This window comes from Amphiura filiformis, chromosome 4 (assembly GCF_039555335.1).
Source record: "Amphiura filiformis chromosome 4, Afil_fr2py, whole genome shotgun sequence".
Classification (NCBI taxonomy): Eukaryota; Metazoa; Echinodermata; class Ophiuroidea; order Amphilepidida; family Amphiuridae; genus Amphiura; species Amphiura filiformis.
Genome location: NC_092631.1, coordinates 4,013,092 through 4,038,451, shown reverse-complemented (window position 1 = coordinate 4,038,451; position 25,360 = coordinate 4,013,092). Strand labels below are relative to the sequence as shown.

At 37.2% G+C, this 25,360-nt stretch overlaps 1 protein-coding gene across 1 annotated transcript in view; it reads right to left on the bottom strand.

Annotated features, from left to right (window-relative positions):
- LOC140149637 (ATP-binding cassette sub-family B member 6-like) overlaps window positions 1-23,117 on the bottom strand; it is a 28,902-nt gene extending 5,785 nt beyond the window's left edge. The window contains exons 1-13 of the mRNA XM_072171716.1: window positions 22,433-23,117; window positions 20,176-20,380; window positions 17,618-17,716; window positions 15,576-15,675; window positions 9,287-9,376; window positions 8,651-8,772; window positions 7,933-8,042; window positions 7,254-7,319; window positions 6,753-6,878; window positions 6,063-6,139; window positions 2,004-2,067; window positions 1,338-1,423; window positions 572-629 (exon numbers count right to left, since the gene is read on the bottom strand). Coding sequence (XP_072027817.1) covers window positions 572-629; window positions 1,338-1,423; window positions 2,004-2,067; window positions 6,063-6,139; window positions 6,753-6,878; window positions 7,254-7,319; window positions 7,933-8,042; window positions 8,651-8,772; window positions 9,287-9,376; window positions 15,576-15,675; window positions 17,618-17,716; window positions 20,176-20,380; window positions 22,433-23,080 — 1,851 coding nt within the window. The 5' untranslated portion in view covers window positions 23,081-23,117. The remainder of the gene's footprint in view (window positions 1-571; window positions 630-1,337; window positions 1,424-2,003; window positions 2,068-6,062; window positions 6,140-6,752; window positions 6,879-7,253; window positions 7,320-7,932; window positions 8,043-8,650; window positions 8,773-9,286; window positions 9,377-15,575; window positions 15,676-17,617; window positions 17,717-20,175; window positions 20,381-22,432) is intronic.
- Between the last annotated feature and the right edge of the window lie 2,243 nt (window positions 23,118-25,360).

Here is a 25,360-nt window from a genome sequence, read left to right as displayed (position 1 = left end):
TACAAAGATGGTACCTAACACACTCAAATATTGAGACAAATAAAGCTGATGCACAATAGGAATGGTATGGGTTCTATAAAGGCAATTCTAAGGCTTGATATAAGGTGTGTCATTTCCACCCTGTGTGCATGATTTTTCTTGGGAGGAGGAAAACACCAAAAACGTCTGTTTTTATATATTTTTGGCCTTAAGTCAAGAACAGCAAGACTTACTGAAATTAAAATGTGATTTTTGGTTTCCTTGCCTATAAGATCAGTGAATTTAAAAATGAGTTGTGCTGTTCACAAGTTGGTGTGGTTATAAACCTGAAGCCAATCTAACCCAAAAAGGTGACAATCAAAAACAAACCTGCTCTATGGGCCGACAAACCTTTCAAGTACGATTAGTCTCTTTTGGGGAGGAATGACCATAAATGGTCTATAAAAATTGCCAAAATCTGTAAAAAAATTACAAATTTGTACTTCTTTCTCACTTTGCTTGCATTTTTTTACAGTCGAAATAAAAAAGGCTGACTTCACATGCATATGACCAACAAATAAAATATCCCCAAAATGCAAAGCCTTGTACTTACAAAAGCAACTGTCTGTCCTGGCTCAACAGTAAAACTGACATTCTTCAAGATTGGTTTTCTATTTAAAAAGAAAATTATGAAATAAAATTATGGTATGGAAAAGGAACTTGACAAAAGATACAGTAGACTTTTTCCATGACATCACGATTCATCAAAATTTGGACCAAAAGACAGCCTGTACTATATTGGCTCTAGATGTAAACAATCAAAACACACAATGTGAAAAGTTTTTGTTATTTTCACATCAATTTACAAGAGGTCACAGTGTGTCACACAAACAGATCTTTTGTGTTGGCTCTGCATTTTGCATTTGCACACGAATCACTCCCAATCTGTAAGTTCACACAGGCTGTCTCTTGGCAACTCTCACAAAACATGCAGAATGTAATCTGCAGTAGGTCATACCTACTGCATTGTTAAAGAGCTGAATGGACCAAAGTGCAACTTTCAAAACTGCATTTTTTCTCACATGAGCCATTGTGACCAAACACATTGTAAATATGACCAGCTGTGTCAAACAAAATGGCCTACTACCAAATACTTTTATAATTTATTAATTTTGTTGAAAACTTTCCCAGTGATTCTAAAAAAGTCTTTGGGGGACTTAGAACTTGTGAACCCTTCATTTGCATACTTACTGTTCATTATAGTAGAAACTGACATTATCAAACTCTATTCTGAACCCATCATTTGCATACTTACTGTTCATTATAGTAGAAACTGACATTATCAAACTCTATTCTGAACCCATCATTTGCATACTTACTGTTCATTATAGTAGAAACTGACATTGTCAAACTCTATTCTGCCTTTGACAACTTCCAGTGTTCTTGCATTACCCGAATCAGCTACCTACAATAAATAGTATACCGGTATGGTAAAATCGTATCGGTATAAACATAATCATCTTCACTCTTCTTGTCATCATCGTCATTTGATTGTCATTGTCATCCTCCTCTTCAGCATCATCACCATCACCATCACCACCACCACCACCACCACCATCACCATCATCATCACCACCACCATTACCACCACCATCACCATCATCATCATCATCTGATTGTCATCTTCCTCTTCAGCATCAACTTCATCGTTACCATCATTGTTCAATTTACCCGAATAGCCCAATTTATGTATGAGTGAGATCAATTAAATATTAACAGAAAGGTTGTGACATGAAACAATTCTATTTTGATCATCACACTCATAGGGAATTAACAAAGCAAAATCACCAGACATGGATTGTATGTACATGTAGGAAGTGTTAACATTTGCACACTTATCAATACATGGGGGCGGGTACTCAGTACAAGTGACCATACATGCCGCAAATATGGGTAGCATGTTTGTGTTTTGGTATATCAATGACCCACTAGCCAAAGTAAAGTACCCAGGGGATATATCTAATAAAACAAGTCTTATCACTTACATCTTGCTTTTCTTCCATCAGTACAATCATGTTCTCCATATCAACAAATGCAGCTTGAATCATTCTGTAAACAAACACACAAATTCAATACAACAATCAGTGCCGATGCCAAGAATTTCTTTTTTTTTGGGGGGTAGGGGGCATGGTGAATTTCAGGGGAGCAAAATCAACAAATTTTTCACAAAATTACAGAAAAAGTGGAAATTTGTGTAATTTTGGGTTTTTTATTGCTGCCGGCCCCAGTGGTACACTAGCTGCTGCACAGTTACTTCATTGGTACTATGAGTACCTGTGTGGGAACTGAACTTGTGGTGCACTGATACTCTTTGAGTAGCCACAAAGTAGCTGCCCAGCAGTGTACCTCTGGGGTGGCAGCAATAGGAATTAGGTAGTATACAAATACTACATGGTTTGAAGGGAAATAGGGGAAACTACACTGCAAAATTCCTGGCGGCAGAGTGACTACATCGCACTGGATCTCTGCAGTCACCACCGCCGTCACGCCATAATAACTTACCTTATGGTGGCCGACGGAGCCACTACAGGAGAGTGACTACATCGGAAACAAGGCAGTAGCGTACTGTGCAGCAGTGTCATCACACAGTGACTACAACTGCTGGCCTCCGATGTGTTACCTGCTCGATGCCGCATCGGCGACTCATGATGTACACCACTGACTAGATTCCGACAGTGGTCCATATCTTGTAGTCACATCAAAATGACTTCCGTAGCCAGTGCCCCCATGCGTTGCCTGATCGGTGCCGAGTCGGCGAACTTCAAGGTGACTACATTGCCAAAAGGTCGTTGACCGAACCCTGTTATGAGTTTGAACACTCTGGGGACGTGCGCGTATATCTACCAAATATGCGCTGATGATGACAAATACACGTATCATGCTTGTTTACTGCTTGTATACGCTCATGAATGAGTTGGTTTTATAATTTATTAATTGATACATGCTGTACAGCGGGTCTGTAGCTGTAGCCGTCTTTGTTTTTTATCATGTTTTTGCATTCTTTATCATTTATATTTCAACTGTGAGACTTCCGATTCATTTTGTTTCTTTTAATTTGTTGTTCTCTTTTATATATTTTAATTCTTTTCGTGCTGCCTGTTAACCTGTTTAATAATCTCATCAACTGTGTGTGTTTTATTTACAGTTCTTGTTCTTGGTTTATTTGTTTGTTTCATTTCAAACGTTTTTATTTTATTTATTTGTTTGCTTGTTTTCCCACAAAACTTATATCATTGCTTTGTTTACTTCAGTGATTAGATGGCATGTTTTGCAATCAAATTAGGCCTATTTTTTCATATTTTGCATGATTACGTTATATAGGCATATTGACACTTTTTTATTTAAAATAAATTGTGTTTTTAAATGTTTTAAAAGAGATATTAATTTTCTTTTCAGCTGAAGTTCGCAAAGTATGCCTATAGGCCTAGCATTTTCAATTTATACATTTTGATTTGTCAAAACTTCACTTATTTTGAAGCAAAAATTTTTCTGTTAAATTTTAAATTGATTTATATAGGCCTAGCATGCATTTTGTTTACTTCTTGTCACTTTCCTGAATATAGGCCTACTACAAATTTATACTTTTACTGCCGTAAGTTTATGCAAAACTTTGGCTTGTGCTATTTTCTTTATCCGTTTTTCAAAATGGTGTTTTTTATAGGCCATTAATTTCTTTTTTTCGTTTTTGTTTTTCATGTTGATTTTTTTACGTTATCAAATTATGCCTATAAATCGGTGTACTTTTATATTTTGTTGCTATTGTCGTCGACTGGCGACTCGTAGGTAAACTTTTGTTTGCTGTGTATTTTTGTATACTTGATGCGTGCACTTTTTAAAAAAAGCTAACTTGCTTTTGTTACTTGAGTTTAATATTCACTTAATTATATTTCACTAAATTTTGTTTTTATTTATTCACATCAATATAGGCCTATTGCAGTGTTTGTTTGAAATTGTTTACGCAAATATTAATGCTTGTTACATGTACGAGGGGGTATCCAAAAGTTTTTGACATCACCAAGAAGCGAAGGAGCTATATCGATGAAATTTTGTCAGTGCAATTACTGGTCCTTCTCTACATTATGGTCCAAAATGGTCTCATAAGTATGTTTACTTTTTTTTTACAGGTGGCGCTAGATGGGCAGTAGGCGCATAACCTGTAAAATGGTGAAAATTGAGCCACTTTAAGTTCCTGCATTTGAAGGGTTAGGCCTACAATGCTCAGAAAATCTATGATGAAATGAAAGCTATCTACGGTGATGATTGCTCATCATATGGCACTGTTGCTTTTTGTAAAAGGAATTTCCTGGCCACATTTCAAAAAGGCCCATCACTGTCCCTCATATGATGAGCACTCAAGAAGTGGATAGCTTTCATTTCCATCACTTTTCGGATGATGTAGGCCTAGTCGGCACAGTGAAGAAAATTCCTTCACAATGAAGAACTTCAATCACGCTGGAGGATCTTATCCTCACTTTCTTGATTTCTTCAGGTTATGCGCCTACTGGACATCCATCTAGCTCATCACCTGTAAAATTCCTTTTACAAAAAGCAACAGTAAACATACTTATGAGACCATTTTTGGACCATAATGTAGAGAAGGACTAGTAATTACACTGACAAAATTTCATTTTACAGGTTATACTAGCTCCACCTGTAAAAAAAGCTTTATGAGACCATTTTGGACCATAATGTGATGTCAAAAAATTTCATCGATATAGCCCTTCTTGTCAAAAACTTTTGGATATTTTTAATTCATCAATAGGCCTACATGCTTATTATAATATTCCTCAATTTTTCTCAAGTTGTTTTCTTTCGAAGTGTTTCTTTGTTTCTTCCATTCTTTGCATGATTATTGGTTTTTTCCTGTTTATTTACTTCTTAATTTTTTATTTATTTAGTTATTCAAATAACCATCAATTAACAAAAATATATTTTATTCATCATATTAGTTTATTTTGTTTACTGATCATGTTTATTTCTTTTACTAACAAATTTATTTTATTCATCTAATATTTCCCTTATTTTTTAAAGTGCAGTTTGCCATTCCCCCTCCCTAGTCCCCTAAAAAAGCAAGAAATAAAGAATATTATTTGAATAAATCAAGAGAATATAAAAAATATGGCAATAAAAGCAAAACCGGCAATCCAAAACCCCAGTACTGAGCAACCAGGCCCAGTCGCGTAGCGTAGTCACACCGGTGTGACTCTCCTGCGAAGTCACCGCGCCGCGAAGTCACTCTGGAGGAAGATGGGAGGCTGGCTACGTACCCGGCTATTTCGGACCGGCGATATGGAAAACCGAGGTGTAGTTTCCGATGGAGTGACATTGTGGTGACATCGGCGTCACACAGATGAGAATCTTGCAGTTTATTTTACCTGAGGCACTGGCTACAGGCCTACTACCCTGAACCGAAAGGGTGAGGAGTGGTAGGCCTGTAGTCAGTCCCGAGGGAAAAATAGTGACCCTATTTCCCTGAAAATACCATGTAGTATTCGTTTTATTACACTTCATACATATTTATGAGAGAATGACACCAATATTCATAACATTTAAGAAGAAAATAGGCGCTTGACCCAAAGGGAAGTTCCCTTTATTTAACTTGAAGTTAAGCTTTGGATTTGAGATCTTCTCTAGGCTCTGCACACATGATTCCCTTCTCCTAATACGTCCTGAACAGCTTCACAGCTTTACTGAGTCATAAATTGGTTGTTTCAAGCATCCTTTTGCAGAATTAGTTCTGCAAAATCTGCTTCGGACAGCAAAGCACTTCTCTTCGTGGACGCTGCCATTTTTGTTGTTGCTATAATAAATTCCTGTTTTCTCATATGAATAGGTCTACCTACTTTGGTTGTGCTAAGTTGTAATTGACCAATGAATTGGTGCAATTTTCTCATGAATATGTATGAGGTGTAATAATATAACATACAATAATTATTAAAGGAGACACACAGATAGTCTGACAGATATAAACAGAAAGAGAAGGAGGAGAGAGAAAGGGGTACAGAGTGCGAGAAATAACGGTAGAGAAAGAAACTGAAGCTTACCTATAGTATGTTCCGAAGAAATTTAATGGGCCGTACAGTTGTATGATGTAAGTTGAAAACAAGACATAGTCACCACCCTGAAGAGACAATAAATAAAATGATTAAGTCACACTGCACTAGTTTCACCCACAATTATATATCGTCCTTGGGCAGGAAAACCTTCCTATGTGCTTGTGGCCTCTGAACATGTGTAAAACAAAACTGCCAACAGGATACATAGGAGGTTTTGCTTTAAACATGTTCAGGGGCCAATGACACATAGGAGGTTTTTCCTGCCCAACGATGATATCGTCACCTACTATAATAATTGCCTAACTCAACAGTTGTAATTTTGAGATGTAAGTTTTGTATTGTAAGTATATCATCACTGGCTTGACCAATGCTATGTTGAGCAGTTTCAGTTGCAAAGAGATGGGTGGCTTGAGTGATTATCTTTGGGAATGGAAGTTAGTATATTACTGTATTATTTTGGAAACCTGTATTTTTCCTAAGCCATCGCCATAGCGTAAGACAATTAATAGCAGAAATTTGGTACTGCCGCTAGTGTCGACTCATGGTCAAATGTGCCGTCACTGTCCTTAGATTGATGTGTGAAGTCACTGGTCCATTGCACCGCGTGCTCTCTTGTCTATGTTAAAATGTGAAAAATAATGTAAAAATAAGTTTGATGGTATTCTTATTCCTACTTACAGTAAGTTCTCCTTTTGAAACGAGATATGCACAAAACATACTGCCTACCAGCAGGCCAGAGCTAATGATTACATTCTGGGATGAATTCAACACCACCAGTGAGGCCAACGACTTCCACTCGCTTTTCTGATGAGGGAAAGAGAAAAAAAGAATAATTATCATAAATTAAAAATTCTGTGCCCACAAATAAACTCAACTAGAACTTTTTTTAAATCGTAAACTGCTTGGATTTTCTCCCATTTTCTTCTGAGATAAACTTTCTTCCCTAACTCCATGAGAACTACCTACCGATTGGCCAAAATTAATATTGTGACCAATTTTGAACTAATCAAGGAGGGTATTAATAAAATCATCTGCAAATGCAAGTTTGACTATAAATAGTTTAAAGCCTAGTCATAATTGGCAATTGAAATGAGCATTTCAAGTTATCAACCCATCAGAAATGTTGTTAGATGACCAGTTAGTGTCCAGGGGGTTAAACTAAGCACTCTTCATACACACCTGGTAGTCTGTGATGGCCTCATCATACCGGTCCACTTCAAACTCTTCATTCCCATAATACTTCACCTATAAAGGCAATATCATCATTATACTACATTAGTACACTTCAACATTTCTGTTTTTACTCAAAATTACATTGAGCAGAAAAATGATCAAGCTTCTATCTTCGGATACTACAGCAGGGGTTCTGTATAATCGGGCCCCAAAGATTTTGTAGTAAAACTAGATCTTGTGATGCATATACTGATGCATAGCCATAAACTGAAAATATAAATGTGACTTGCAATCATCACAATGATGAAGAGAAAGACACTTATTAAATAAAGACCATCATACAATTTGCTATGACCAATTGCATCTTTGTATAATCTAGTGCATTGGGCTATTCCATTAAAAATCCACACTACCCCTGTGGAAGATTTTGGAAATATCTTCCACAAAGGGAGTATGAATTTCAAATGGAATGAACACATTAGAAGCTCCATTTGAAACTCACCCTCCTTCAGTAGAAGATTCAGGTTGAATCTAATTCAGAGTGTGTATGAAATTAAAATGGAACCACCTATTGTTCATTCCATTTGAAATTATACTCCCCCTGTGGAAGATATTTCCAAATCTTCCACAGGGGTAGTGTGGATTTTAAATGGTCAGTGCATTTGTAAAAATTTGCACAACTCACCGTTTCAAAGTTGAGAAGAGAATCCACAGCCTTTTGCTTGCATGAGTTATCTTTTAGATTCATCTCACGACGGTACTTGGTTCTCCATTCAGTTACAGCAATGGTAGCACCTGCAATTCGGAGACATTAATACATTAGAAATCATGGCAAAAATAATAGCAACATTGCAAAACACCTGTTACTGAAAAGTTGGCCAATTTCTTCCTGGCATTTAAATTGTGTAAAGTATGACCAAGTCTTACAATATCACATGTGTCATGTTGCGTATACATCTGTGTAAGCCTAAGGTAATACAGAAAATATTATCTGCCCATGTTATGTCATAAATATTAAAATGAGGAGTACATATATAATACAGATTTTAAGTGGTGTGTCAACACAAGGATGTGGGGCATGGTGGCGCAGCAGTACAGGCTCAACCTCGCAATTGAAGGGTTGCGAGTTTGTGCCCTGGCGGTGCTATTGTGTTGTGCACTTGGGCAAGGCGCTTTACCTCACTTGCCTCTTTTTACCCAGGGGTGAAATGGGGAGCTGTTAGGAATATTGTCCATTGACTGCTGCCCAACGGTATGAGCATGCCTTGGGCATTGTATGGCAGCTGACATTCTAACAACAGCTGAATAAATGTAAAGCGCTTTGATACATGTGCATGGCACTGTATAAATGTCAACATTTATTTATTTACAAAGGGTAATAAGAAACACCCTATAAGACTCACCTAGATATAGAACCATAGCCACAAAGACAATGAGCCCAAACCATGCATTAAAAGCAGTGATGAAGTACACAATAGCTATGATGATATCAAAGATTGTTGGAAGTATGTTGAATACGATGTAACTGTTGAACAAAGAAAGAGTCAGGGAAATTATTTACTTATTATTTGCCCAATCCAAGCTTGTTTACCTGTTTATACTATATTTGTTAAATGCTACTTTTTGGTGGTCATTTTTTGTATGAGAAGTTGAGACTGCCTTGCAATGTTGATAGAAAGTTTAGTTGAAGTCAAATAGTTATGATTTGAGGCTAGTGCATGCTAGCCACATCTGACTAAAATATCGCCAGTCTCTTTCCTGACCAAGTCATAAAAAAATGCTATGCTCCTTGTGATTGCTTAGAATGATACGGGCATTATAATTCAGTACTGATAAGCTTTTTCTATATCGTGCTGTACATAGACAAGCACCATCACATTTGTACATCATTGAACTCCTTCATCCATCCACCTTTGTTCATGACTTTTGGGCAACATTGGGCCTTGAAAAGAACAACTTAAATTTTAGCCCAATTTTACTGAATTTTGCTTCAAAAATATCCGCTGAAGTTGAATGTTGGGTGATTTGTGTGACTTTACCTGAGCAGACTGTTGATACTAGTTGTGCCCCTGTCCATCATACGCAATATCTCACCCGTTTTCCTGTTCAGATGCCAGCCAAGGGACAAACTGAAACACAAAATGATGGCAAGATTATAATATAAACCAAGTGAATTCAATTCTCAAAAATTCTCATTTTTCAAGAAAATCCCAAACACTTTTTTTGCCCAAATTTTTTCGGACCACGTAACAAAAAACTTCTTGAGTCAAAAATATTTTTATTAATTTTTAACAACTAGAAAGAAATAAACATATTTTCCAAGATCTAGATGTGCTCTGTTCATTGAGGAACTTTTTGTCACTATCGACCCATATTGCGCTTGATAGCAAATTAGTACAGAAAATTGAAATGGAAGAAATGCATTATGGGAAGTATAAGATTTCTTCTCCGAGTTCAAGGTAACCTTGTGCCCAACATGCACATAATTATAGAGACAGCAAAATAATTTAGGTACCAGTTATGTTTACCACTGTATATCCTAAAAAAGACTAAATATGTCAAAATTAAAACCATCAGCCAATAGCTGTACCCTTTAGCTCTGATTTAAGACCTCATTGGTTGAAATCGGTTGAGAATTAAAGAAACGGTGATTGAACAAAATGAAAATTTGATGTTTTAATCAATGGAAATCACAGCACTAGTTCTTTTGTTTGAGAAGGCTTTGTGTACAAATCAATAGGGACAAAGGTCATTGCAAGTGGGTAGACAGGGTGGACAAAGTCCAGGGCCCCGAGATGGGTGAGGAGAAAATGATAAAGGAGATGTTAAAAGCACCCAGCACTGCTCCTTGTCTATGAGCCCCAGCGCCTCTTGCTATGCCCCTGAATAGGGCATCCAATGGACCAATCTGCAACTTTAAAATTGGCATGTTCCTTGGGATTTTGGATTACTGTGTCTATATTTCTTGACTGATTTCAACAAATGAGGTCTTAAAGCTGAGCTAACAGATGCAGCTATTGGCTGCTGGTTCTAATTATGACATGACATATCCGTCTTTGTTTAGGATATTCAGGGTGAAAATAATTGGTACCTTATCATTCTTTTACTGTCTGTACAACATATTAAGGAATGGTCAAAAAAAGGAAGAGGTGACACTGATGGGTGCAAGCAAAATATACAAACTCTCAATACACATCTGCTCACAAGTCGCAGGGTTGCCAAAAGATTTCAGCCTTAATCGCGGGTCAAATAATTGAAAAGTCGCCCAATTTTTCTCTTTACCATTGGTTTCTATGGGGCAGGAAACTATCGGATGTCGCGGGAGCCAATGTTGAAAAGTCGCACAAATATTTTCTTAACCATTGGTTTCTATGGGACAGGAAATTGTCAAAAGTCTCGGGAAAAATCTTTAAAAGTCGCCCAATTGGGCTACCAAATTGTGGGTTTGGCAACCCTGACAAGTCGTTTTCCTCACCACGTACTGTTGTATCTCAAAAGGCTGCCTTGTGTGATTTTTATTATCATGGTTGTGTTTCAAAGTGTTATTTTCTATTTCAGCATACTTCTGTTTATGAATGGACATGAGATATTGTGATAAAAAAATCACAAGGCAGCCTTTTGAGATACAACAATATGTGATGAGGATGACAAAATGAGCTTATCATACTGAAACAGATTTAACAAATTACAAGAATGTAATGGTGTAAATTTGGCTGCATTTTTGGTAAAATATTACCCTTCTTTTAAGTTCTTTATGCTCTTTGGGCACACAGATGGTCGACCATCACCAGGTCATGGTCACTGTAACAGCTAGCTACTATAGTCGATTTACTAAACATCATATTTGATTCCCACATAGCCAGTAACTTTGCTTCTAAAGGGTTCATCACCAATTTTATGACCAACAAAACTGGAAATGTAATTCAACATCTCAAGAGTTTCATACATTCAAGTCACACAATTATAATGAACTTTTTGTTTAGCAGGCCCTAGATTTCGACAAAATTACAAAATCAATTGAATACCTGAGTGGAAGAAGGGCCCAACTCCATCAGAACTGTTTTTGAGATATTAAGAAAAAACTTAATATTTGGAAAAGTTTTATAGACAGAATTTTTTCATCTTCAGGGGACCTTTAAGACATGAACATACAGTATTACATACATTCAAAATCATATATATTGTTTCAATGGCAACGGTACAGGTCTTAATACGAGCTGGAGTTGGGCCCTTCTTCCACTAATATACTGCAAGTGCAAGTTCCGTAAGCAGATGTGTAATAATTAGCTACAGAAATGTGGAAATTATCTATTAACTGCACAAGTAGAAGCATGTAATATTTTAGCAAGAAAGATTATTGTAATGAGAAGCAGATTTCATGGATGAACAAAATTCCTCTTTAACCCACTATTTGTTGAAGAAGGGCCCAACTCCATGGAGTTGGGCCTTTCTTCCATGAAAACCATGATTAAGTGTACGTGGAAGACTATTTAGAGAGTGTATTTTGGCTCATCTTTTACACACAAGGAAGAACAGTCTGCTGGCAATAAAATGCTGGGTCTAACTCATTATTGTAAAAAAATGGAGTTGGGCCCTTCTTCCACTCAGGTATCAATTCTCTTAATGATTCTTGTAATATTTGGATGCAAGAATCAACTTCTCTCATTGTATCATACAGTCAGTAAGTGCGGTGACTATGATGGATTTTGATTCTCACAAACCAAGATGAAATCTAGGCCCTGTTTAGGTCTCGACTAAGCTCAAATTGTGGGCAAAGTGCAAGATCCCCGTAAGTGCAGTAGAATGTAATAGCTGCCATTTGCTATATTTTAATTAATGTACTTATTTTTAATCAAAAACACAGAACCCCAACTACGTAACAAGGTGAAATATTGGGTTAGCTTAGTGGCCATCAGGAAAGTAATATAAACCCTCAACAATTTACAAAGAGGGTGTTGTGCTGCAAACAATGTGTTTTACATAAGGCAACTATTAAATTCTACTGCATTTACAATGGTCTTGCATTTTGCCTATGAAATTAAGAAGAAATGCTACCACTACTTAGTATTCAACAATACAGAGACTTTAAAAGCACAAAAGTTGACAGAAGCCAATGACACCGCAAAGCAACCCCAAATGGCAATGATAGATGCTGAAATGAAATAGTGATTTTCTTCATTTTACCTCATTAGTTCGGCTCAAAATTAAAAGGGTCTATCCAAGAGTGAAAACTAACATTTTGTGGAATATGTAAAGAGATAGTGGCAAACATCTCAAAGCTCTCTGTTAATAGCCTACTCTTTTCTAAACTGATTGCAATTTGGTGTTGAAATTTTACATTATTTATTTACCTTATTTTAAAGCTGCTACACAACTCTTTTCATAACTGATTGCAATTTTGTTGAGATTTGGCAACAGCAGTAGAAGTCAGTTAAAGATTGAAGACTGCCTTCCTTAAAGCTATAATGTGTGATTTCCTTAAAGCTATAATGTGTGATTTCCTTACTTGAATTTGTTCTTTTTGCAGAATTGTAATGTCCAATGGTGTACTAAAATACCATGTGAAAGACTAAGCCTGAAGTGCTTTAAAAGGGCATTTCCTGATCGACAGCCTCATTCTCCCTGCCCTTTTCTCGAAAAAGTTGAGATTTTTATACCACTGGTGTACCATAACGTAATTCAACACAGTGGCCTATGGAGCAGTGTACAAATCATCATGCGTAACTTGCTAACGCAAAATCAGAATCAATTACAATTTTCGGACTAAGCTTTTTTGGTGGATATCTATTGAAAAATGTCAAAAAAGGAGGATGCTAGGATCACAAAATACTCCTTTAAGGGGACAGATAGCAATGTGTGCACAGTATTTTTTGTGGCACATGAGAGCACATCAGACACACCAAATGGCATTCTGAATATGATGAATGTCCTGATGATATCAAATAATTTTGATTTTATTAAATTTGTATAATACAAAATTTATGGCAAATTATTAAAAAATGAAATTTTTGACATTTAGCAGTCCTCAAAGTAAACTTTAAAAATCTAATAATACGTACTTAAAGTGTGTGTAGCTGGGGATCATTTGAAAATTTTGACCTTTCCTATTGAAGACATACATTTTTTCGCAAAATGTTTTAGGTCTTTTGGGAATAAAATAAACAATCTGCTCAATAAACAATTGGTGAGCTAATACACATATTGACAATTTATTATAGGCATGGGAATGAAATAGCGATTTTCTCTGTTTTTCCGATTTGTTCGGCTCAAAATTAAAAGGGGACATACATGGATGTGATGGTGAAAACTAACATTTTGTGGAAAACAAATTAAGAATCTAGATTCTTTATGGAAATTGCACATTATTGCTTTAATTTGAAGCTGCTCAAATTAGAAATATATGATTTGACTAAATGTAGATGTTACAGAGCTCTGCTCTATGTTGATTTGACATGATTTTGTTACCTATGTAGATGTCCAAACAATTTGATCATGATGGACTTAGTAGTGTACTGTTGCACCTTGATCCACAATATTGAACGTATATTGGATAACACTCCCAAGCTACCTGTAAAAATCATTAATAGATATACATGTATCTCTAGAATGTTTAACCATAACCAAGTACACCTTTGCACTTGTTTTCTATGCTTCAAAATTTGATCAATTGTAATACCTTGGCTGGTGCAGCACCCATTGGGCTATTCCAGTTGAAACCCATACACCCACTATGAAAGATGTGACCTTTATTGTCCACACAGGGAGTGTGAATTTCAAATTAGGTTACCTGAATGGGTTTTGAACTGGAATAGCCAATTAAATTTAAAAGAGTTTTTTTGGATTTGATGGCATAAGCTACATGTCATCAGTGTAGCACTGAATTTCACTTGCTATGCCATCTAGCATCAATAGACTATTCCAGTTGAAACCCATACATCCCCTATGATCTTAATCTCCCACACAGGGGAGTGTCAAAATTCACACTCCCTGTGTGGAAGATTAAGGTTATGTCTTCCAGTTCAACTGGAATAGCCTAATACTCCATCTATTAGATACTGTTACAGCCCATGCACTTTGTCGAAAGTTCACTATGTCAATCTAATCATAGCCCCAAATCATTTTCCACCCTGATGTGGTAGTGACGTCAAAGCGTTGAGGCAGCTGATTCGCGCGCGCATCTAGGTGGCATCTTAAGCTTTGAGCGAACATTAGCATTTTATAGCTGCGCCCAATGAAATGTGCACTGACGTCACCGTCACATCAGGGTGGAAAATGCTTTAGCCATCACCCTAGTCCTAATGCTGGTTTCATACTGTCCTGCCGCTTGCCGCTTTGCCACTCTGAAGAGGATTTTGCTTTACTATGCAGTCCCACCAGAAACGCCCAAGCTAGCGGTGACCAGCGGCAAGCTGATATATATTGATCGCTTCACCGCTTTGCCACGGCGGTAGCACCGCTAGGAGTTGAATTCAAGTCAACTCGGAGTTGTGCCGCTGAACGGCAACATTGGCTTTCATAGTCATGCCGCTGCTGCTAAGCGGTGTGCCACTAAGCGGTGTGCCGCTCCACTTGCAGAAAAGTACAAGCAGCATGATGAAGCGTCATGCCGCTCAGCGGCAAGTGGCAGAAAGTATGAAACCAGCATAACACTAGCCCTATCCACATCTAACCTCATTTCATATTCGTCATAGCGAACCTTATGTCATATTCAACATAGCCAACCTTATTTTCAACATGGCAAACCTTCGACATGGAGGGCGGACACCATAGATTCTGCTTATTACATTTGATCTAATTATCTGTGCGACTTGTTTCCATAGATGCAATTTCACATAATTCATGCACATGCACAACTGCGCTTCTGAGTTGTTCTACATGTCCGGATGTAACCATAACCCAACATGAAGCACCCTACATGCAAATGTATAACCATGCAACCAAAATAATCTTTGATGGAAAGAAATAACCATTAACCACAGATAAGTGTGAAACAGATGCGTACAACATAGTGTCCATGCTGTGTATGAAGCTTCCAGCACATTCTTGAGGGTCGGCCGTTAACTCAAGGTATCATGACTGCACTCTGAGATATATGCCGCGACGCAAATACATAGAGAGTATCGCAATTTTGTGTCACACGCTTTACGTGACAATTGGTCCCCATCAAGAATGTGCAGGTCCAATCTGCTTCTCAATATATCTATGGATTAAAGTAACATATGTAATGAATAAAAACTAGAAACACCAACATAAACTAGAAACACAACATGCCAATATCTGAAAACAAACCAGAAACACTTTTTTAGTTTTTAGATGAGAATGTATTACCTATGAAGATGAGAGAAGAGTCGCACCATGATGCCTTTTGTTGTAAACTGCTGTACTTTGATCCACAAGAATACACGGATGTTGTTGAGAAAACTTGTACCTGTGATGAGGTTGATGTAGAGTGGTTGGATAAATCGTCGTCTGCATCACATATACTGTCATATCTCAAAAGGCTGCCTTGTGTGATTTTTATTACCATTGTGCTTTTGAAAATTATTATACTGTGTTTTTTTTCAACATTTATGTGCACTGGCCTACTCTGGGGAAAGATTAATATTTGTTCAGTATTTCATATTGTTAATTTATATTTCAATATGCTTCTTTCTTTTATTAATGGACACATTCATCTAGGTTAGATGACACTACGAAAAAAAACCACACAAGGCAGCCTTTTGAGATGTGACAGTATCAGGGGTAGCGTTTTAAGGGGTCTTGGGGTCCAGGACTCCTTGATTTGGCAGGTCCCCGTGATTTGGACCCCTTAATTTTGTACTTCTGTGTAGAATTAGATGCCTGGACCCCTTTATTTGCCAATTTGGACTCCTGGACTCAGCAGGTCACCGCTAACCCTGGACAGTATGTGATGCAGAAGACAACATGAGGTACAATGTACAAAATAATAAGTTTTTGTTACTGAATTTGTTTGGAGAAATGGGGAAATGGGTATGTTTTGAGGGTTAAGTGACAAGAAATTGCATAAATTATCCTGAACTATTGTGTGTAGCCCGACAACCATGGGCGTCTTAATGAACACTTAATTGCCAAAAAGAGGACCAAAATGGCAGATGTTTTGTGTGTATGACATACAATAGAAAATAAACCTACCAGCCAGATCACTATTTTAATGCACAATAGTGGACATGTCTCAAATGCATTTGACATGCAATTGGGACCTACTACAGACCTCAGACTGCAAAACCAGATGGTGCTCGTCGTGTGTGGGGGTGCCCTCGCTTGCAGGTTAACATGTTAATACCCAAACACATTATATACATTTGGGAAAAAATATTTGGGGGTGAAAAAATAGATGGGCTATTCCAATTCAAATTCATACATCCCCATATAGAAGACATGACCTTAATCTTCCACACAGGGAGTGTGAATTTCAAATGGGATTACCTGAATGGGCGATTCCATTTGGAATCTATACTCCCCTGTGTGGAAGATTAAGGTCATGTCTTCCATAGGGGGTGTCCCTTTCCACCTGCACCATTGCACTATTCCATTTTAATTCCACACCCCCCTGAGGAAGATTTAGCTGAAACTCTTCCACAGAGGGAGTATGAGTTTCAAATAGAATAAACAATTGAATATCTTCCATTTGAAATACTCCAGTTGTGGAAGAGATAGGTATAAAGCTATATACCGGTACAGGGGGAGTATGGGTTTCAAAATAGTAAACCCTAGCCAATTCCATTTGAAAAACACACCCCTTCTATGGAAGACTTTTCTTAAATCTTCCAGAAAGTATGGCAGAATAGAGGCCGTCAGCCTTTTCTGCGGGATCCACCATCTTGTGGGTACTATCGTTCTGCATGTCGTGTGTTAGACAATACGCCCCCGATTACGCGGAAGTTGCAGCGCGTGACGCAATTCTTCAGTCAAGCGTCAACACAGTGATCTTAGCAACAAGGCACTCCGTACCCACAAGATGGCAGCGTTGACGTCACAATGACTACCTCTATTCAAGTGGAACAGCCCATGCAATGTTCAAGGGTCTAACAATAAGATTCCAAACTACAGTGTACATGGCACTAGGATCCAAAACATTCTCATCTATTACATGTAATGCACAGTTCTTTAACCCCAATACATTTATACATTCATTGAATGACCTTGGGTACAAAAACTCATACTCTGCAACTTGATGTCAAATTTTGCACTCTGATTATTTAATTGAGGTTATTGAACTATGTCATTGGGATGAGGCTATTGTGGTCCATAGTGTGGGAAAAAGGGCTGATTTCCCTACATGGTACTAATGTGTCCCACCAATTCCCAGGAATGGTTCTTTGAACATGTGCAAACAAACCCACACTTACCAAAGCCACCTCCTTGAGCAAATTTAGCCAACACATAAAAACCAATCAGCTTGGCTGGAAATATTACTTTACTGCCATCCTGTGGCGTCAAAGCATTGACTGTAAGCAAAAAATATCAGTGATAAAACATAAAGTCACTTTGAATTTGCCGTAAAAGTTGTGATGTATCAGGATTAAATACAGCCCTCGAATTAACCCACGGCACCCATGGCATTTTGCCGTGGGTGCCCATCCCCACTGCCGTAATGCCTTCAAGATATGTCCTTTACCCAAGGCAGTCACTTGCCGTGCCCTCTAATGAAGTTGCCGTCGGTGCCCCAGCCCTGCCCTTTAATTATAAAATCATCTATCTATGTTTGTGTGTGTTTTCTTCGCTTTTGAGTAATTGCCTTGGTGCCCTTCTCAAATTTTCAACAGTTGCCATGATGCCCTCTTGAAATATTACAAACTGACGTGCTGCCTTGCCTTTTTAGTGAAAATCCAAGGCAATTTTCAACTTGCCCTAAAAAAGTTGCTGTGCCCCTTCAGATCCTTAATTCGAGGGCTGATTAAATACCATAGCGATAAATGTGAAAACAATTTTTGAATGTATTACCCTGCCTGCACTAAAGTAGGCTGCACTCATCACCTGTCATGTCTGTGTATGTGTGCAATCATAGATTGAATATAATATTGCTCTTTTCAAAGACATTAATCATACACAATGTGAGTGAGACATACACTGAAAATGCCATAGATTACGATCTAGACCTTTATGCCTATTCTTTGATAATCAATGGTGGGATAAAGAGTTACGACATACGTTTAGTGCAGGGCAATACATACAAAAAAAATTCGCCTATTGCTATGGTAATTAATCCTGTTATATCACTATTTCTATGGCGAACCACAGCAGCTGAAGGGAATATCCCATTATGCTTTGCGGTACCATGACAGAACTGAATGTGCCATAGAAAATGTACACAAAACCCCACACTTTAACTTTCAATTACTTGCTTAAAGCAGGGGAGCTTAGACTTTTGTTTGAAAAAATATCATCCCTAGAGTATTGTGAATCTATCAATAGCTCTCAATATCGAAGTGGCTCTTGTTTATATTTTGTATACATTTGCTATGGAGGTTGCTGATATACTGCAATGCATGATGGGATACTCCTTTCAGCTGCTGTGATGGCGAACAGTCTAATAGTAAAATTGTTTTTAAATTAAGGGGGTACTACACCCCTGCCAAATTTTGTGCCTATTTTGCATTTTTCTCAAATATTATAGCGCATTGGTGACAAGTAAGATATGTATATTATAGGGGCAAGGACTACAACTACTGCACTGGAAATTGTATTTCAGCACAGACAACAGTTGTGGAGTTACAGTCAAAAATGAGGGAAAACCAATATTTGATCAATAAATCAATAACTACTTGCCTTGAGTTGCTGAATTTTCAGTGCAGTAGTTGTAGTCTTTGCCCCTATAATATACATAGCTTACCTGTCACCAATGCACTATAATTTTTGAGAAAATGTAAAAATAGGCACAAATTGGTCAGGGTGTAGTACCCCTTAATTTGATTTTACACAATATTATGAATGAGAGAAAATAACAAGAAGATATTTTGGAGCAACTTAAAAATCCTAACCCTAACCTCTTAATCCTTATCCTAATCTGGAAGCCTGCCTGACCTAATCCTAAACCTAACCATTTGAAAAACACAAAATCATATTTTCACACCTCAAAAACCATATTTTCAAGAAAAAAAAACACATTTTTAAAAGTAAGCTCACAATTTATCGCCTAGTACTTTAAATCACTTACCATAACCAATTACTACCGACTCTGTGAGTTGATGGTCGCAGATATACACTTTTGTAAGAGAGATTGTGAAAATGATACTTGATAACATGCTTCACCAGCGCTTGACTGGCTAGACCTTTTTAGTCAAACTACATGTATTAGACAGTGAAGCAGTCCTCAGGTCCGCATATTTTTATTGCAAAAACCATATTTCTTAAAAAGAAAACCATACACCCATATTTTGTCATATTTTTCATACAAAATATAGTAGTTGGCATGTCTGCTTTTGGTTTTTTATAGCTCTCGTAGACATTAAGCGAGTTCTAAATGTCACCACTTTTATAAATGGGCCTAGAGTATAAAAAGTATTTAACGGCACATTTTCATTAAAATATTGTCCAAAAGTATGCTCTAAATTGCATGAATTCAGTTTACAAAATTAAAAACTTTCTGTTTCTGAGGGAGGCACATCCCCCCTCAGATACCTGTTTACTCTCATAGACATCAAACAAGTTCCAAATGTCAACACTTTTATACAAGACCTGGAGTATAAAAAAGTATTTCATATCACATTTTCATTAAAATAGTGTCCAAAATTATGCTCCAAATTGTATGAATTTAGTTTACAAAATTAAAAACTTTCTGCTTCTGAGGGAGGCACATCCCCCTCAGACAACTCCCTTTTTGCACTTTGCACGAAAGGGTGCTAATGCGCAAATTAGCCCCACCACTTCAAAACACCCACCAGCCACCACTGTCCTTGATACTCACTGATTTCTTTATACAGCAGTGGCACAAACACATTGATAACTCTACCGGCTGCTAGGATCAACAAGCACACCACCACTCGTATTTGGAGTAAATATTGACCCTTTGGCCACACGTATGGCCAAATTAGGGAGAATTTGTGGAAGAAATCCGCCCATGCTGACTCGGTCAGTGCGTCTCTGCTATTGGGATCTTCGTTCAATAGGGGCTGTAAAAATTAAAAACAAAACAATGTTTCGATGCAAAATATTAGTGTGATAAAATAACCATCCTGATATACAGCTTTGATGCCAAAAGGTGTCAAATCTGTACAATGTACAACAATTGGTGAACTAAAACGTTTTTTTTTTTATTTCACAAGTTTGTTGGCATAACATTGGAGACAGAAATACCACTTCCAGGAAAAACAAAACATCTGGTCAATGTTCCTGCTCCATGCAGATGGATCAATAACATTATTAATGCTTTTTAAGGGATCTAGAATGAGCGTTTATGGTGTTTCGACAGTATTTTTTGTGGGACATGAGAGCACCTCAGGCGTGTCGAATTGCATTCTGAATACGAAGCATGTCTTTCTGATATCAAATAATTTTCATTTTTGAAATTCACGATATAATACAAATTTTATGACAAATTATTAAAATTTGATATTTTTCAAATTTTCGATATAACAGTCCTCGAAATAAATTTTATAAATCTAATGATATATTCTTAAAGTGTATGTAGCTGGGAGGAAAAGCCGACAATCAATTGAAAATTTTGACCTTTCATATTGAAGATATGGATTTTTTCCCCAAAAGACCTATTTTTTTTGGTGTTTTGGGAAAAAAAATCTTCAATACTGAAAGGTCAACATTTTCAATTGATCGTCGGCTTTTCATCCCACCTACATACACTAAGTATAAATCATCAGATTTATAAAGCTTACTTCAAGTACTGTTTTATATCAAAAATATCAATTTTTAATGATTTGCCATAAAATGTGTATTACAATGTACATTGCAATTTCAAAAAATCAAAATTATTTGATATCAGAAGGACATTCTTCGTATTCAGAATGCAATTCGATATGTCTGATGTGCTCTAATGTCCCACAATAAATACTGTCCAAACGCTCATACCCTTCCCTTAAGAAACCCAGAAGGTTTCTAGTGAAACTGTCAGCAGAAAAGTGTAAGTTTTTCATTAGTCTTGACTAAGGACAGGGAAAATGCATAATGCACAAAAAACGATGAAATGTGCGCCTTTTGGGTAAAATTACACATTTTAGGTCCAACCGCAAATTTTAAGTTTATCCACAAATGTGACCGTCCACGGCAAAACGCTTGTACAATGTAAAGTTGGCCCCTGGTCAAATTTGTTTTCTTCAAACGATATAGAAGCGGAGTTATGGCTTGTTCATTTTGCACCTTCAGTAAAAGGGTACATTATTTTGGTGCTACATTATTTCTCTTTTTCTACATTGCTGGTACTAAATATCAAATGGTCATAATTGGCGATCACTTCAAATCATCCCCAAGTCAACGAGGTTCAGGAATGTCCTCTCATTGTTAACTGTTGGTTAACCCACCACTTGAACAGGATTTAGCTAAAGCAAACAAAGACTAAAGCTATTTACTAATTATATATAAGTTTACTATCCTCTTCAACAATAGGATTAAAGATTGGTGTTTGACTGGACTAAAATGAGAAACATGTAGGACAAACATTAGGAACATTATGAATACAACCTTTACGCACATTTTGCACTGTAACTCGAAATACAAATTTGCCGACTTTACGAGCGGTTTGAGATGGATGGTCACAAATAACCATTTTTTAAGTACTCATTTTCCAAAAACCTGGAGTTTTCACTAATATCAAAGAATCCATAATGATCTGCAACACAATCATAAAGTATGAAAAAATAGGCTGTCGCACAAAATTGCAAGAAAATAAAGAAGAAAAAAAGCAAAATTTGTTAAAATATTGCAAATTCAAACTTTTCACGTGCAAATCGCACATTTTCAAAATCTGATTAACAATTAACCTGATGAACTTCTTTAATTACATGTTAAACAGCCAAAAGAGTCAGTAGGGTTCCTTTTACTTTACCTTGTTATTTTGACTTAAAATGGACAGTTCCAAACCTTTCCTGACAGTTAAATTACTATTTTAATATTTCAGCATTTTGAATAACGAATAACAAAATTAAAATTTGATGGAAATTATACATTATGGCTTAGTTTAATTTGGTATTTACCCTCTTCCTACTACTCACCACCCTTTGTTCTCCGTCACCTTCATTTACCAGCAACATGTAACTCTTCTTCGGCAGTCCCGGTGCCCTCAACCCTACCACAAACAAGAACAACGTCAACACGTAACGAGACAGCCACAATCCAAACTCTATCTTGTGAGTGTCACTGTCTAATTTCCACCACCAATGAGGGCTCTTCCATGAGATAAACGCAAGGTTCTCATGCAGAAACGCAGCTGACCAAAACAGAAGAATGATGGTGCCGTGACCACGAGCGTGTCGGGATAGGAAGGTCCAGGATCTTTCCATGTATATTATAAACCCAGAAAGGATGTAAGTTGCTATGTAGAAACACGTACTAAGCTCTATGTAGCCGTAAATTTCTTCATCACCTATTGTTGCTAGCAAGATGATACGCACAACATACTGCACGATCATTAGTACCGTTACAGCTATCTGAATATGAGACCACAATGGACCTGGTTTGAAGCGGTCTTCGATTTGAACGGACCTTTTCCAGAAGAGAAGGATTTGGATGCTTCCGAGAACAAGCATGATGAATGCTTGAAAGGAGGCAAACAGTGTTTCTAGAAAGCATCTGGACAGACCGTTGTCAATCCAGATATTTGCCATGGTGGTGTTGGTAGGGCAATATGGTGCAACTGCCATCTTGTAGATCTGTCAGTGTTGTTCTGGTCTGTGTAGAATTTCACTTGGTAATCTATAGTAAAAGAATAGAAAATGTATTAAAACAGTTACTAGTAATTGTGTGACTGGGTAAAAGTTAAAAGGATGGGTGCCTGGCTAACAGGGTAAAGGGTGACAGACTGGCAGAGTTGTCCATTTGAAAGGAATAACTTACTTAAGTGGATGAATTTATGCCTGGCAAAGTAGTCCAACTGCTGGGCTAACTTTGTCACTCCTTTTTAAAAAAATATTGGAGCACATGGTGCCCCAGTAGAATAAATGCTGTTCATGTTTCGATGGATAATGATTTTTGACCAGTACGGACGTACTTATTCACTGCTCCGATACACAACATAATACCATGCAAAATTGATTGAACAGTTAGAGGCGATTAGTTAAGGCCAACTGCCCGGCTGCGCACGGGGACATTTATCTACTACTACCGCCGATAGATTCGCGGAACAGTTTATACTAGTTAACTATCAAGTACAGATTTGATTTCATCTCATCCATACATTACAATTTCAACATGATGGAGGGCTTGGAAGAGAGTGCCGCATCATCTGGCACCAGCACTACATCAAATGCCTTTGTTAACGAGATCATGCTCAACGAGAAGTTTAAACTTTTCTTGAAGGACTTAATACAGGAGGCAGTACAAGAGAAAATGAAAACCCTAGTAAGTGATGTGAATGCACTCAGGACTGAGGTGGACGACTTAAAGGAGGATTTGGCCAAATTGAAAGGTGAAAACCACGATCTATTTTGTAAACAGGAAAAACATGAACACGAACGTGAGAAAGACGCAAATAATGTTAAGGCAAGACCTAACAAATCAGCTACACTCAAGATCCAAAGCAGTAGAAGATCTGCAACAATATACTCGCAGAAATTGCGTTCTGGTAACCGGTGTGCCTGAAGAAGAGAAAGAAAACACAAATGCAAAAATCATCAAGATAGCCAACGAGAAAATGCAAGTGCCTTTGAGTGAAGTTGATCTGGACAGATCTCATCGGATTGGCAAACCAAGCACCGGAAAGGCACGAGCAATAGTGGTAAAATTCAGTAGGTACAATGTGCGGAATAACTTCATTATGAACAGGACAAACTTGAAAGGAACAAAAATCGCGGTTCATGATCTGCTCACCCCTTTCACACAACAACTTCTGAAAAGAGCGCAAGACCTTGTCGAGCAGTGTCACCGTGTGAAGGCGGCGTGGACATGAGACGGGAGAGTAACAGTCTTGGTAGCAGCTGCAAATGGAAAATCAAGAAAGGTAACTGTAACAGATCAAGCTCAGCTCAACAAGATCTACACTGAGGGTCTGGCACCTAGAAAGTGACTCTCTCTCTCTCAATCCAGAACTTTATAAAATGACTATGTATATATTGTATATAATCATAATTTGTAAAAATATCGTCAAAGATTAAATCAAATAAACCCATGTTAATGAGAAGGAAATTCCCTGCTGGTTAGAAAGTTATGAGCTGGAATGATCTTGTATTTTGTAATTTGCAATGTTAAAAATTTATTATAATGTATGTTTCCACTAAAAATCGTCTATCAATGACTACTAAAATGTATGGCGGCGTTATAAATTTTATACCATCTTCTATTGAGCCCCTGCAGTCATCTACTTTACAGCCTTTACCAATCTTGCAAATATTAGTTACAATCATAGAATGTAAACACTTACAAACCATAATGCTGTTTTAAAGCCTTAATGTACGATTTCCGTCAAATTTTGATTTTGTTATTCTTTATTCAAAATGTTGAAATAATATTAGTAATAACTGAAGGGAAGGATTGCTATCCATTTTAGGTTGAAATAACAAGGTAAAGTGAAAGAACCCCCACTGGTTATTTTGACCATTTAACACGTAGTTCTATGGGAGGACATATTATCATAATTTTTAAATTATGATAATATGTCGAACTTTGCTCTGTTGACCTGCAAAGACAACACATTTGGCCGATTCCATTTAGGTGCAAGTTGGGAAATGTGTAAGCATTACAAGTATGCAAAAAAATCAGGTTTGAAAAAAATTAACCAATTTCATATTATAAGATCGTACATTATGGCTTTAAATACCTACGAGAAAATTGTAACAAACAGTATTCAAGGTATTACAAAAACAATTGATTAAGTGGAATATAGCTATGATTTGCTGTGGCTCAGTAGTCGATACTCGATATCCTTGTAACCTTGCTGCCGGGTCGTTGGCCTTAAAGTACTTTATTTGTACTTTCATATAGCCTTT